The 12,208-nt window shown below is 52.1% G+C and overlaps 4 protein-coding genes across 4 annotated transcripts; 2 read left to right on the top strand and 2 right to left on the bottom strand.

Annotated features, from left to right (window-relative positions):
- Positions 1 to 1,781: 1,781 nt before the first annotated feature.
- SEPMUDRAFT_149895 (cap binding protein) lies at positions 1,782 to 4,712 on the bottom strand. Its single transcript, XM_016905839.1, has 3 exons — positions 4,590 to 4,712; positions 3,088 to 4,513; positions 1,782 to 3,016 (listed from the first exon to the last, which is right to left on the bottom strand). Exons 1-3 carry the CDS (start codon positions 4,696 to 4,698, stop codon positions 2,005 to 2,007), a joined length of 2,547 nt encoding a protein of 848 aa, XP_016760255.1. The 5' UTR covers positions 4,699 to 4,712; the 3' UTR covers positions 1,782 to 2,004.
- A 187-nt stretch (positions 4,713 to 4,899) lies between these two features.
- On the top strand, positions 4,900 to 5,892 carry SEPMUDRAFT_149896 (cell cycle control protein cwf14). Its single transcript, XM_016905840.1, has 2 exons — positions 4,900 to 5,218; positions 5,400 to 5,892. The coding sequence occupies exons 1-2, from the start codon at positions 5,047 to 5,049 to the stop codon at positions 5,672 to 5,674; spliced, it is 447 nt and encodes a 148-aa protein (XP_016760256.1). The 5' UTR covers positions 4,900 to 5,046; the 3' UTR covers positions 5,675 to 5,892.
- Positions 5,893 to 6,525: 633 nt separating this feature from the next.
- On the bottom strand, positions 6,526 to 8,779 carry SEPMUDRAFT_87717 (glucose-inhibited division protein A subfamily; the record flags this gene model as incomplete). Its single annotated transcript, XM_016910451.1, has 2 exons — positions 6,526 to 8,609; positions 8,667 to 8,779. 2 exons carry the CDS (start codon positions 8,777 to 8,779, stop codon positions 6,653 to 6,655), a joined length of 2,070 nt encoding a protein of 689 aa, XP_016760257.1. The 3' UTR covers positions 6,526 to 6,652.
- Positions 8,780 to 8,983: 204 nt separating this feature from the next.
- On the top strand, positions 8,984 to 11,703 carry SEPMUDRAFT_87720 (Sad1_UNC-domain-containing protein; the record flags this gene model as incomplete). Its single annotated transcript, XM_016910452.1, has 3 exons — positions 8,984 to 9,945; positions 10,024 to 10,761; positions 11,230 to 11,703. Coding segments are annotated over exons 1-3 (1,848 nt in total), but the record flags the coding sequence as incomplete, so codon positions are not given.
- Between the last annotated feature and the right edge of the window lie 505 nt (positions 11,704 to 12,208).

Below are 12,208 nucleotides of genomic sequence, written 5' to 3' on the forward strand. Positions count from 1 at the left end.
TTGCACAGGCTCATAACCTTGGCTGGGTAGTCATCGTGGTCTCATGTCGGCTGCGATGATTTTCGTCAAGGATATTTAAATCACCGGCGAGTGGCCGACCTGGGTCCTGGAGAGGTGGTGGTGTTCTTGTCAGACTTGATGACTGTCTACCTGTGTAGCATATGTGCTCAGCACTGTCAGCAGCTCGTCGGACCGAGCTTCTGTGCTGGAATTCAACTGACTTCTACTACTGGGCCTGGCTGTACATGCGCAGGAGGCGCAACAGCGGCATTTCAATATACCACAGCTGACCCGGCGGAGAGACAGCGATAACAATCCGTAGCAATCATCCATCTACATCTACAAGACTACCAGGCTTCCGGAGAACCGGCCTGGCAATCGATGCCCATTCACCGACAAACCCGCGCATGCGACTTTTATGGGGAGTCCCAGCCGAGCACTTCCCATTTGTACGGACAACAACAATCATCCAGCACGGTGCGAGGTACTCCTGGCACTTGTGCAATGTGTCTTTCATCATGCAAGGCCTATATTGAGCGCTTCTTCGTCTCGTGCATTGACCTTTCCGGGGAGAGAGACGATAATGTACATGCGTGCCATTTCCATCCTCGAGCATGACAGAAATTCAATGCTCGGGGTAACCTGGAAGCCAACCCAGCCAACAGGTACACAAACAGCTATCACGCGCTTTCAGGGGCGACAACTTGGCCTGCCCTCCTTCCGGACCAAGCTGCGACGCTGCTTCATTCGCAGCGGACTGGTACCTCGATGTGGCAACTCTTCATGCATCCTCGCACCAGTGACTGACTCCTGCTGCTGCTGGCTCCTTGATGACCATGGCCCCAGGGGGGGTAGGTAGTAGTGAGACCAATGAGGTGAGCACTAAACCAAGGCTGGTGCATACAAAGTGGTATGTGTCGTGGTGGTAGAGTGGGTTATTCCGTATACATGCAACTTTCTTTTTTCTCTAGGTCGCACTTTGGCGTTGCAGTGTCCTGGTTTTCCCACTGCATTGGGTCATCATCAACAACAACAAGAACAAGAACAAGCAACGCAGTTCCCCATTGGGGATTCCTCGTATCAGAACTGGACGGAATGTCCGATGGGGGCTACACGTGTCAGCGAGACGTCCGAGGAAAGTTCAGCAGCTAGTAGCTCCCTTAGATAGGTACATACCTACATACCTACATACATACCTCAGGTAATGTACCTATCTTTGAATCTCATGGCATAAGCCTATAATCGCATTCTCCAACAAGACATATCACTGCCTACCAGGTATGTCATGAGACATGAAAAGAGAGACCAACAACTCACGACCCAAGAATGATATTCTGCCAGGTAAGGTAGGTACCAGGTAGGTAGCATACAGATTAATAGTGGGAAACTTGGAACAATACCGCCTTACCAAAAAGAACCTGGAAAGACTGCATGCGAGGAGTAACACACACACACACACACACTCTCTCTCTCCCTCTGTCTCAAAATTTCCTATCAAGCACACCGAAATTTGAACAACTAATTCCTCCTTACGACTATGGAATATAAGAAAGAAGGACCCAAAAGAGTAGGTATATTAATGTAGTTACTTGGATATTTATTTATCTGTTGCTGTATACGTGAAAGGTAAGGTACCTAGATGAACATATGTACCTACCTACCGTATGTAATGGGGGACTTTTTCTCTTTTCCGCGCGCTCTCGGCCAGACGGTGATGATATCTCAAGAAGAGGAGAGAGTATTTGCACGATATAAAAGAACAGTAAGGAGGAGGTAGTGTGGCACATGATGTATGTTGCTTGGTTACCTAGGTATACCTCCACCGATCTCAAGCCCATTTGCCAGTCACGAGGCAGTGCTTGCCATGCTCGCATAAGAAAGAACTCATGTACTGTACTCGTCTGACTGCTGATCGAATAGGACAATATCAGAGTACTCCTGCTGATCGAATAGGACAAAATCAGAGTACTCCTGCTGATCGAATAGGATAAAACCAGAGTACTCCTATGACACTTGATCAAAGTCCTCCAGCTGCTCTGGCTGCTGCTCTGCCGCCACTGGCTCCTCGAGTGGACCAATCACTGCCTCACCAACGATGGCTTCCTCTACGGCGGCCTTCCTTCTCCATACTCGAGCCCAGCGGCTGCCCCAAAGCTGAATGAGCTGCTGCTCAGCGCTGTCGCCATCGTAACGTTCAATCATCTCATCCTGAGCCCCCTCGGACACAGCCACAACCGCATCCTCGATAGCAGCAAACAAGTCTCGCATGGCTTGTCGCTCGTTCGGGAGCGCCTCATCGATCTGCTTCCGACTGGCGAAGTCTAACTTCAAATTGTTCCTGTCTCGGAGAACCTGCCTCACACGATTCGTCACCTTGAACATGGTAATACTCACCATTTCATAGATTTGACTGCTCGCGAGTGCCCGGCCGCGATCCATGCGATCCACGAGCGCCCAAGAGATCACGCTCATCGGAGTGATGATGGTGTAGTTCAATAGCTTGTCGACGATATTGACAGCAGTACCTGGATGATCCGACCAGAAGTCGACTACGGAACCGACGACCTGTCGTCTCGCGGCCTCGGATCCTTGAGCGATATTCAGCAGACGGTCTTTGCACCGATCAATGGTGGATAGCACGTGCGACAACGACTTGGATCCAACACTGAGGATAGACGTCATGTAAATGTCAGTCGAAGCGACCAGGGGATCTGTGAAGCCCATGGCAGCCGCCTGCTCGTGAACTGAATCGAGGACTTTCTGAACTTCTTCCTCTGAGGCTTTCTTCTTCAGCAACGCTAACACTTCCCGTCCTTCCTTGGCAAACGGAGTCCGATCCTCGGCATATTTGAAGTCTGGTATGTCCTTCTCCTTGCTGATGGGGATGAGTTTGTGATAAGGCTCCGGAAGAGTGGCACGGATACGTTTTGCAAATGATAGGCGGATCTCCTTGTCCAGAACGCCGTTGATGAATGCCTTCTTGGGATCAAGATTAGGAAGCTCCACATCCGGTACCCTAGTTGTTTGATGTCAGTTGACTTCGAGCCCGGCTTCTGAAACACGCAATTGACTTTGTGATGAACTTACCATTCAGTCCACTTCCAGCGGAACTCAAAATTGCTAAGATGGTGAGCAAACCAGTCCATGAAACGGTAAGACAATTCCATGTCCATCAAATCAATATTGCGGAAGAGGAAGCGGATCGCACGTCCTAGAGTAGGAGCGATCGCCCCGGGCGAGATCTTGCAGGACTCTGTGATCAGGGAGTGGTAGTATACAAGCCGGTGTTCCGGGGTGGGCAGCTGGAAGATCTGTGAAAAGATAGCGTCAATCATGACATCCTCGGGCTTCCAGGTTGGTCTGCCTTCTGGCAGGTCTCGCAGCTTATCGAACGTGGTCGAGCGTTTAACGAATGTGTCCTTAGCCCAATAGCAGTCGATCTCGTTGAGAAACTTGGCCACAGCGTTGCGGTTGAAGTCGAGAATGTTCACGGTATCGACGATTGCGTCGCGCAAGAGCGAGGATGCGATGTTAGTAGTACTGGGCACTGACTCGATCTCCTGGTTGGCGAATAGCGAGAAAAACACCTCGGGTAATAGTATCTTAGATCCGGCGCTGATAGCCACTGGCACTGTCACTGACGGGAAGCTGTGCATGACGGCTTCTTTGGATTGCTCATCCCCATCTCCGTTTGTTTCATTGTCCTCTTCGCCATTGTCGACCTTGGCAACTGCAGGCTTGTAGCTGGAATCGTAGACTCTGGGAATGCAGAGCAGCTTCCAGCCGTTGTTGGCTTCTTCGCTCAGCTGCGTCTGCAGCAAGGACACCACGCTCGGACATACCATGGCCTTCTCCTGCCCTTCTTGTTGTGGGTATGGATCCACAAGCGCCTCTAGAGTATGCGCTGTAGAAGCAATGATCTCTGTCTTTTCAAGCAGCTCGGCAACTTTCTGGGGCAGCGAAGCATCCGCAGAAGCTGCAAGCAGATATGGGATGGTGAGCAAGATTATCTTGCACAGCTCAATGCCGACTGCATCTTCTGTCGATGCCGTCTGTAGGTCGGCCGCCTTATCGAAGAGCTCATCCAGTATCGACACGATTCCATCTTGTTCAAAGAGAGGCCCGAGACAAGCGAGGAAGCGTAGCAGCAGCTTCACATCCCTCAACCGGCCGGCGTCCATGGCTGCCTGTAACTCTTGCGCAGCATGTTGGATGACGTCCTCGGCCATCTCTGCCTTCTCTCGGTTTGCGTAGAGAACCACTGCAGCAATGAAAGGGATCTTGAATGGCTGCTCCTGGACCAGCTTCAGCGAAGCAATACGGAACGTGTCCTTGACGTATTCATCGTCGTAGTTCTCGGCGGCGAGCTTCGCGACATTTGCAGCGCACTCGTGTGGGAGCCGTAGCAAATCCTCTCCAATCTCAAGTAGCCCTTTTCTGATTCTGGTGCCAGGCGGTGGCTCCTGATGGCGCGGACGCTGGTTACGGAAGCCCGAATCGTAATCATCATCGTCTGCGGATCACAGTCAGCTACGCGTTCAGCATTGCGATCTGCGCAGTCATCATTGAGAAGCTCAGGAGATTCTCACCTCTGCGCTTGCGCTTTGGGTTGTATCCTCTGCCACCACCACCTCCGTATCCCCTGTCTCTGCCACCGCGCTCGTCGCGATAGTCACGCCGTGTGTCCGTGTCAGCCATGGCGGATGATGTTGATGATGAGTTTAGGGCGTTGGTCAGGTTGTAAAGCTCGAGTGCGCGTGTTTGCGTATTTAGTCAAAGCGCGCTCTGCACGGGCCCAGCCGCCACTAGCTCGAGCCAGTTCGATGCCCGGAGTCTACCTCCAGCTTACTCAGTCTAGCACCTTGTGCCATCACCTCTGCTCGACTTCCATATTCACGCGCGATAACTCCCTCACAAACAACGAGACCAAGCTCATAGGAGAGTACCTCGCGGATCATATCATCACTATCCGTTTTCGGCATTGCCGCGTCTTCTGAGCGCACGCTATTCGTGGCAGCAGAAACTTCAAGCACACATATCGCCACGATGCCTGCCATACGGACCGCTAAGAACCGCAAGCCACCGCCTGATGGCTTCGAGGACATTGAAGACACGTTGCTCGAGTTTCAGAACAAGATGAAAGACGCCGAGAACGCCAGCCACGAAGGCAAGAAGAAGCACGAGATGCTCTGGCCGGTCTTTCAAATCACCCATCAGCGTACGTAGTGTTCCCCTCCATCCTAGCCCGGCATGCACTGCAGGTCGTTCAACTACTACTCATCCCATTGGCTTCGTTCGCGTCCGCTCGTGGGTCACACAGGTGAGTCATTGTCCCAATTTGACCTCACGCTCGCTGTGGCTCGTCCATCTTCACATACTGAATTAGCCTTTTCCCCCAGGCTCGAGGTATATCTATGACCTCTATTACGAGAAGGAAGCCATATCGAAGCAGCTTTACGATTGGCTGCTGAAGAACGGCTACGCCGATGCCAACCTGATCGCGAAGTGGAAGAAGCAGGGCTACGAGAAATTGTGCTGTCTGCGATGTATCCAGACGAAGGAGACCAATTTCAACAGCACTTGTATCTGCAGAGTGCCACGCGCTCAGTTGAAGGAGGATCAGGAAATCGAATGTGTTAGCTGTGGCTGTCGAGGCTGCTCTAGCAATGACTAAGTGTAGGTGATGCATTCCGATCCCTGGCTTACGGCGTCTGGTGTCACTTCGGGAAACGGATACGAGGGCGTAGTACTTTCTGACCTGTCGAAACATGAGCCCAGAAGAGGGCTGGCTGCTTCAGATAGAATGCGAATGCAAGGATGGGAGACTGTGCTCTTCATTGCATGGAGATACTAGTGTTCGAGTCGAATTCAAGGCTTATCTGTCCCTCCTCCCCCTACTGCAACCACCCCACCTCTCAGGCCTTGACCAAAATCCCCAAAAATATCCGATGAGGGCCAGTAAGGTACTTTCCACACGCGAAATTCAACCGAGCAGACCGACCTTCTCTCTCTCTCTCCTCTCCCCTCTCATCACTGTGGTTATCACAAAAAACACACCGACCGGCGCCTCCACACTTCGGCAGGAAGTCCGCAACATAAAAGTAAAAGTCTCCCCTTTACCTTTCTGTAGGTACCTATGCAACCATCATCATCTTCATCAGGCGTCCACTAGGTTGAGAAGATCATGCCATGCGTAGCGTGCTCTTTTTTTTTCCCCGAAGGCGAGGCAAGGGGAAAGGGAAATACATTTCCTAGGCGAATAGTTGCAATTCCCTACTAAGTGGTAAGCTAGTTTATGTCACCGAGTTGACGTGCATGACTGTACGGTCAGGTGATGTGTAAGGTAGGTAAGATGGGCCCCGAACAAAATTATTGTGGATCCTGTCCTCGTAAAGCGGAGGGGATGTGGTAAGGTACATGTAGGTAGGTAAGGTAGGTACCTACCCTACCATAGTAATTCCATGGTAAGGAGACATGAGAACGTCAGGGGGAAGGAGAATATGAGACAACAAGTTGTGTGCTTGGTTCGGAGATTCATAGGTTCAGCTGGTGTGTAGCCTGTTCTGTTGTACATCGTGAAGCGTTCATTTAATATACACTTTTTCATCCAAAGCTACAGGTATGCAAGACCTGTCCATGGTCGTGGCATTACTCATGCCAATGTCTCAACCTCTCGACCAGGTGGCTGACTTTCAGTGACTTCCTTGAACATTCTCGCTTTCTGTTCTCGTTTCCATGTACCCCGCACGTGAGCGAGAAGGCTCAGTGCACCAGCAGGTGTGACATTCTCGACCCTTCTGGCCTGACCAATACTCTCAGGCCTGGTTTCTGTCAGAATATTCTTCTCCTCCCAGCTCAAGCCGTGAATTGCGTGATAGTCTAAATTCGGGGGTAACAAGAGGCTTTCATCTTTGGCGAAGGCAGCAGCTTGGTTCTCTTGTTGCAAGATGTAGGGTGCGTACATGCCCTCGATGTTGACTCGATCACGTATTCGTGCTGGATACTGAGAAATCTCGGGGATTAGAGAGATAAGTGTTTCAATCGTGATAGTTCCGTGTCGGAGGAGGTCGAACGCGGATCGTCTGGTTGTATCGATACGCACAGGAAAGCCGTTCTGTATCCACGTTTGCGCGCTGAACTTTTTCTCCTGGAGCAAAGAACGCAATTCGTCCATTTGACTTCGCTCATCTTTGAAGGAAGACCATCGCCTTTGCCCAACAACGCCCGCTTCATGGCCCTTGGCTGTTAGACGCAGGTCTGCGTTATCAGCTCGAGCTGACATTCGGTACTCGCTTCTACTGGTGAACATCCGGTATGGTTCGCTCACACCTTTGGTCACAAGGTCATCGATCATGATACCGATGTAGCCGTCTGCACGTGACATGGTGAAAGGGAGGCGACCCACAGCAGCGTTCCCTGCATTGATGCCAGCCACAATGCCCTGACCGGCAGCTTCTTCATATCCTGTGGTACCGTTGATCTGACCCGCAAGGAAGAGCCCCCCAATGGCTTTGGTCTCGAGAGTACTTCGCAGACTGCGAGGATCAACGTAATCGTACTCGACTCCATAGCCAGGCTGAAGCATTTTGACATTCTCCAGTCCGACCACAGTCTTGAGCATGGCTTCTTGTGCTTCAGCGGGAACCGTCATGCTCACTCCATTTGGATAAATCACATCGTTGTCGAATCCTTCGGGCTCCAACCAGATTAGATGTCGGGTCTTAGTCGTAAAGCGCAACACTTTGCTTTCCAGCGACGGACAATATCGCGGACCCTTGACGCTCTCGCGAATATGGATACTCTTGTCGAGGTTCTGTCTGATGATGTCGTGCGATTGTGGATTTGTGTATGTGCTCCAACAGTCGAGTTGCTCGTCCACTGCTACACGTTCATTGAGGTAAGAGAATGGCATTGGCGACTGATCACCTGGCTGAACTTCCAGCTTGGAGAAGTCGATAGATCTTTTATCAAGTCTCGGAGGTGTTCCCGTCTTCAGTCTCCCCATCTGAAAGCCTGCATCTTTCAACGATTTTGATAACCCAAATGTCGCCGCTTCGCCCATGCGACCAGAGGGGTAGACTTCTAGTCCAATGTGTATCTCGCCGCCCAAGAATGTCCCCGTTGTGATCACCACATTCTTCGTAGTGATGACCTCGCCAGACTCCAGTCGCACACCGGTTATCTTTCCATGCCTGCCTTCTGCTGCCGCCTCGGGTGATCGGTCCACGATGATGTCTGCCACTTTACCCTCCTTGACCGTCAGTCCAGGGTATTGTGTCATCTCTGCTCTCATATGCTTCCTGTATAGTGCACGATCAATCTGTGCTCGAGGCCCCCATACTGCTGGTCCCTTCTTTCTATTAAGCACTTTGAACTGCACGCCGGCCTGGTCTGTGATGCGTCCAACCAAGCCATCCAAGGCATCAATCTCGCGCAACATGGTCCCTTTCCCAATCCCACCAAAAGAGGGATTGCAACTGCATACGCCCAGGTTGTCATACGACGGCGTAACGAGAGTCGTCCGGGCGCCTGTTCGGGCAGCAGCTGCTGAGGCCTCGCATCCCGCATGGCCACCTCCTATCACGACTACATCAACAGGTACAGACTCCCTGTGTCATGGTCAGAGCCGTGTTCAGCGGCGTCGAATATCATTTGGGAGGGCGTACTGTGCTGGAAGGTCGGCCACAGTAGCGAGAGTGCGCCTGAATGCTGCCGCCGACCTGACGCGAGGCGCGTGGCCCCAGAGCATGCGAGCTCGAGCGGAGAAGACCACAGCCATGATGATGATGATAATGCGCTGCACGCTGGATGTTCACATGTCCGTCGTCGCTACAAAAGGTAATTAATGCGTCTCGAGTCTCCCAGTCGTTCAGCGGACTGAGGTCCGCTCGAGGGCCTTGGCGCATGTTTTTGCCGCAAGGGCAACCTTGAATCGCGGAGACTTCCAAACATCGCATCCGACACCAACACCCCCTACCTTCGTGTTATGTACTTTTACCTGAATGACTGTAAACAGGACGAACGTAGAAATTGTGCCCATCCGCCACATGTCCATCATACATCTGCGCCATACACGACTTGCTGTGGTACACCATCAGATTCCCGTGGCTCACCACATTCGCACGCCACGCGAGCATTGGCTTGCGCGCCACAGCCATTTTGACCTGGTTCCTTTCAACGTGTGACTTTGCAAAGTGTTCTCAAGACTGCTCACGCGACCAGGGCCATACCACCACCAGCGGCCGGTCGTCCCTCTCGCATCTGCGACATCTATGGACTGGAGCGCAAAGACAACAATGTGGAGACATCATGCTTAGTATGCTGCGCAATGCTGTCGTCTTCTTGTGGCTCTCTGCGGTTTCCGGCAGCGCTCAATCCATTCCCCATGATGATACATACTCGACATCGAGGACGACACAGACACCCTCTGTCACAAGCAGCGCGCCGGTATGGACCAGCGTAGGCCTCTTGTCGTTGAACAGTACGGGAACATGTCCTAGCCGGACGGTGAACTTCATCACCCACACACTGGCGCAACAGTGCCTGAGAACCGACCGTGCGTCCTCCAGTGCTACGCAGAGCGCTTTGCCAGATGTGACAGACAATACTGGGGCCTTCGCGACTACCATTACCTCAGACCAACAGCCTCAGGTGGTCATTGTGACCTACACTGTTGCAAATGGAAGCACCATCGCCATCGCAGAGCACGGCGGATCAGCCCGTGAGCAGGTTTCTACTCAAAGCTCGAGCATTCCTGCAGCATCACCAGTAACCGATAGTCCAGCTGCTCCAGCCCCATCCATCGAAGAAGAGGTCGACTCGGCATTGGATAATGCCAACTTCTTGTCTTTTGAAGACTGGAAGAGACAGAATTTGGCAAAGAGTGGCCAGAACCCTGAAGACGTGGGTCGATCTCAGAACAATGGTCCTCCGCGGCCACGTCCAGTCAACAATGTTCTTGATACTCTTGGTGACGACCAGGAGATCGACATTGACTTTGCAGGTTTCGGCGCTGCATCGCAGCCTCGGATGCCTGACAGGACCAATTCCGCGACAGAGACCGCCCCGTCAGACAACCCGACTTCGCTACGCTCCAAGGATGCTGGCAAGACCTGTAAAGAGCGAACCAACTATGCATCTTTTGATTGTGCTGCAACGGTTTTGAAGTCTAATAAGGAAGCAAAGTCTGTGACTTCAGTATTGATCGAGAGCAAGGACAGCTATATGCTGAACAAGTGCTCGGCTGAGAACAAGTTTTTTATTGTGGAGTTGTGCAATGACATCCAGATTGATACGGTGGTGCTAGCCAACTACGAGTTCTTCAGTTCGGGCTTCAGGCACTTCAAATTGTCTGTCTCTGATCGCTACCCTGTCAAGATGGAGAAGTGGAGGGATCTTGGCACTTTCGAAGCACGTAACACGCGTGAGATACAGGCATTCTTGGTGGAGAATCCACAAATCTGGGCGAGATATCTGCGCATTGAGTTCTTGACGCACTATGGCTCAGAGTACTACTGTCCAGTCAGCTTGCTCCGAGTGCACGGAATCACGATGATGGAGGACTACAGGCACCAGGAAGAGCTTGCGAGCGGAGAAATTGATGACGTGGCGCTCGAAGCAGAAGCTTTGGCTACTCCCCCTATCTACCAAGAGCCCGCAGAACTCACAGATGAGACATCGAAAGCGACTGAGCAAGCCGTGCCACCTGTGGTGGAAGTCGAGCGAGAGGCCGCCAGTGCAGACGCGAACACCATAGAGGAAGTGCCGACTTCTGATCCTATGTCGCCTACAGAAACTATTGAGCCCAGCAGGGCTGCTGCAGCGGAAAGCCCTAAGACTGTGGATTATAGCAATGACAGTTCACCAATGCAAGTGGGTCTGTACGAGCCCGCGAACGCGAACATGACCTGCGATCTACCAGCAACCTCAGACGTCGCAGCAAGCTCAAGTGCTGCGGCTTCTCGCGCGGCATCGGCGGTTACACAGGGTCCAGTTACTGACACGAGTGCATCAACAAGTATCGTGTCCAATTCTAGCTCCGCCGTCAGCTCTATTTCGACCACAATGGAAAGCACGTCCACTGAAGTAGTGGGTGAATCGAGTGTTCAACCAGCAGCGAGTTCGACCCATCATGAAGAGACACCGCAATCTGTAACAGGAATTAATAGTAGCAGCTCCTCTACCATAATCGCAGCTGCTTCCGTCAACACTTCAATCAACGCTAATCAGACAGCATCGGGTATGACCAACTCGACCCGCACTGCCGCCTCATCCTCAAGCTCGCCACCTCCTCCGCAGCCCTCAACACAGGAATCCTTCTTCAAATCGGTCCATAAACGACTGCAGCAGCTCGAAAGCAACAGCACACTGAGTTTACAATACATTGAGGAACAATCCCGCATTCTTCGCGAGGCGTTTAGCAAGGTCGAAAAACGACAAGTCTCCACGACCAGCAGGTTTCTCACTCAGCTCAACGAGACTGTGATGGTCGAGCTACAAGGGTTTCGTCAAGCGTACGACCAGCTGTGGCAAAGCACCGTGATTGAGCTCGAAGGCCAGCGTGAAACATATCAGCGTGAGATGCTCGCGTTGAGCTCACGATTGACAATGGTGGCTGATGAACTCGTCTGGCAAAAGCGCGTAGGCATCGTGCAGTCCACTTTGTTGCTCATGTGTTTGGTGCTCGTCCTTTTTGGCAGATCTAGCAATGGCGGTCTTGAAATGCCACTCATGCAGCAATTACTCAACAAGTCCACCACAGCTCTCTCGGGCTGGGAATCTCCACCTAACTCGCCTGGCAGTCTCAGTCCAGTTAGCTTATTCAGGCGTAAGCTGTGGCGGTCGAATACCGCACCAGCTGATACTCAATATCATAGGGATAATGGAGGACCTGGCCCGTGTGAGGAGCAGGAAGAGGCTGAGGTGGAGATCAACGTCGAAACTCCTTCCTCACCAAGCAGAAATGACCACGACGAGTGGGAGGACGAGGATCGAAGTCCAGGGGATTCGCCAGAATATACGAGGCAGACGAGCGACCACGTTGCTCATACCAGTAGTCCTGGAAAGCGAAGAAGGAAGCAGAAGAAATCATCTGGCTACATAGCAGGAAGCACCAGATTCGCCGGCGGGGAGAGCGGGATAGGGCCTGCGAGGGCGAAAAGCCCCTCCGCACATGGTACCTGGGTCGAGTGATAGATGTATATAGTAT

This window comes from Sphaerulina musiva (genome assembly GCF_000320565.1).
Source record: "Sphaerulina musiva SO2202 unplaced genomic scaffold SEPMUscaffold_6, whole genome shotgun sequence".
NCBI classification, from domain to species: Eukaryota; Fungi; Ascomycota; class Dothideomycetes; order Mycosphaerellales; family Mycosphaerellaceae; genus Sphaerulina; species Sphaerulina musiva.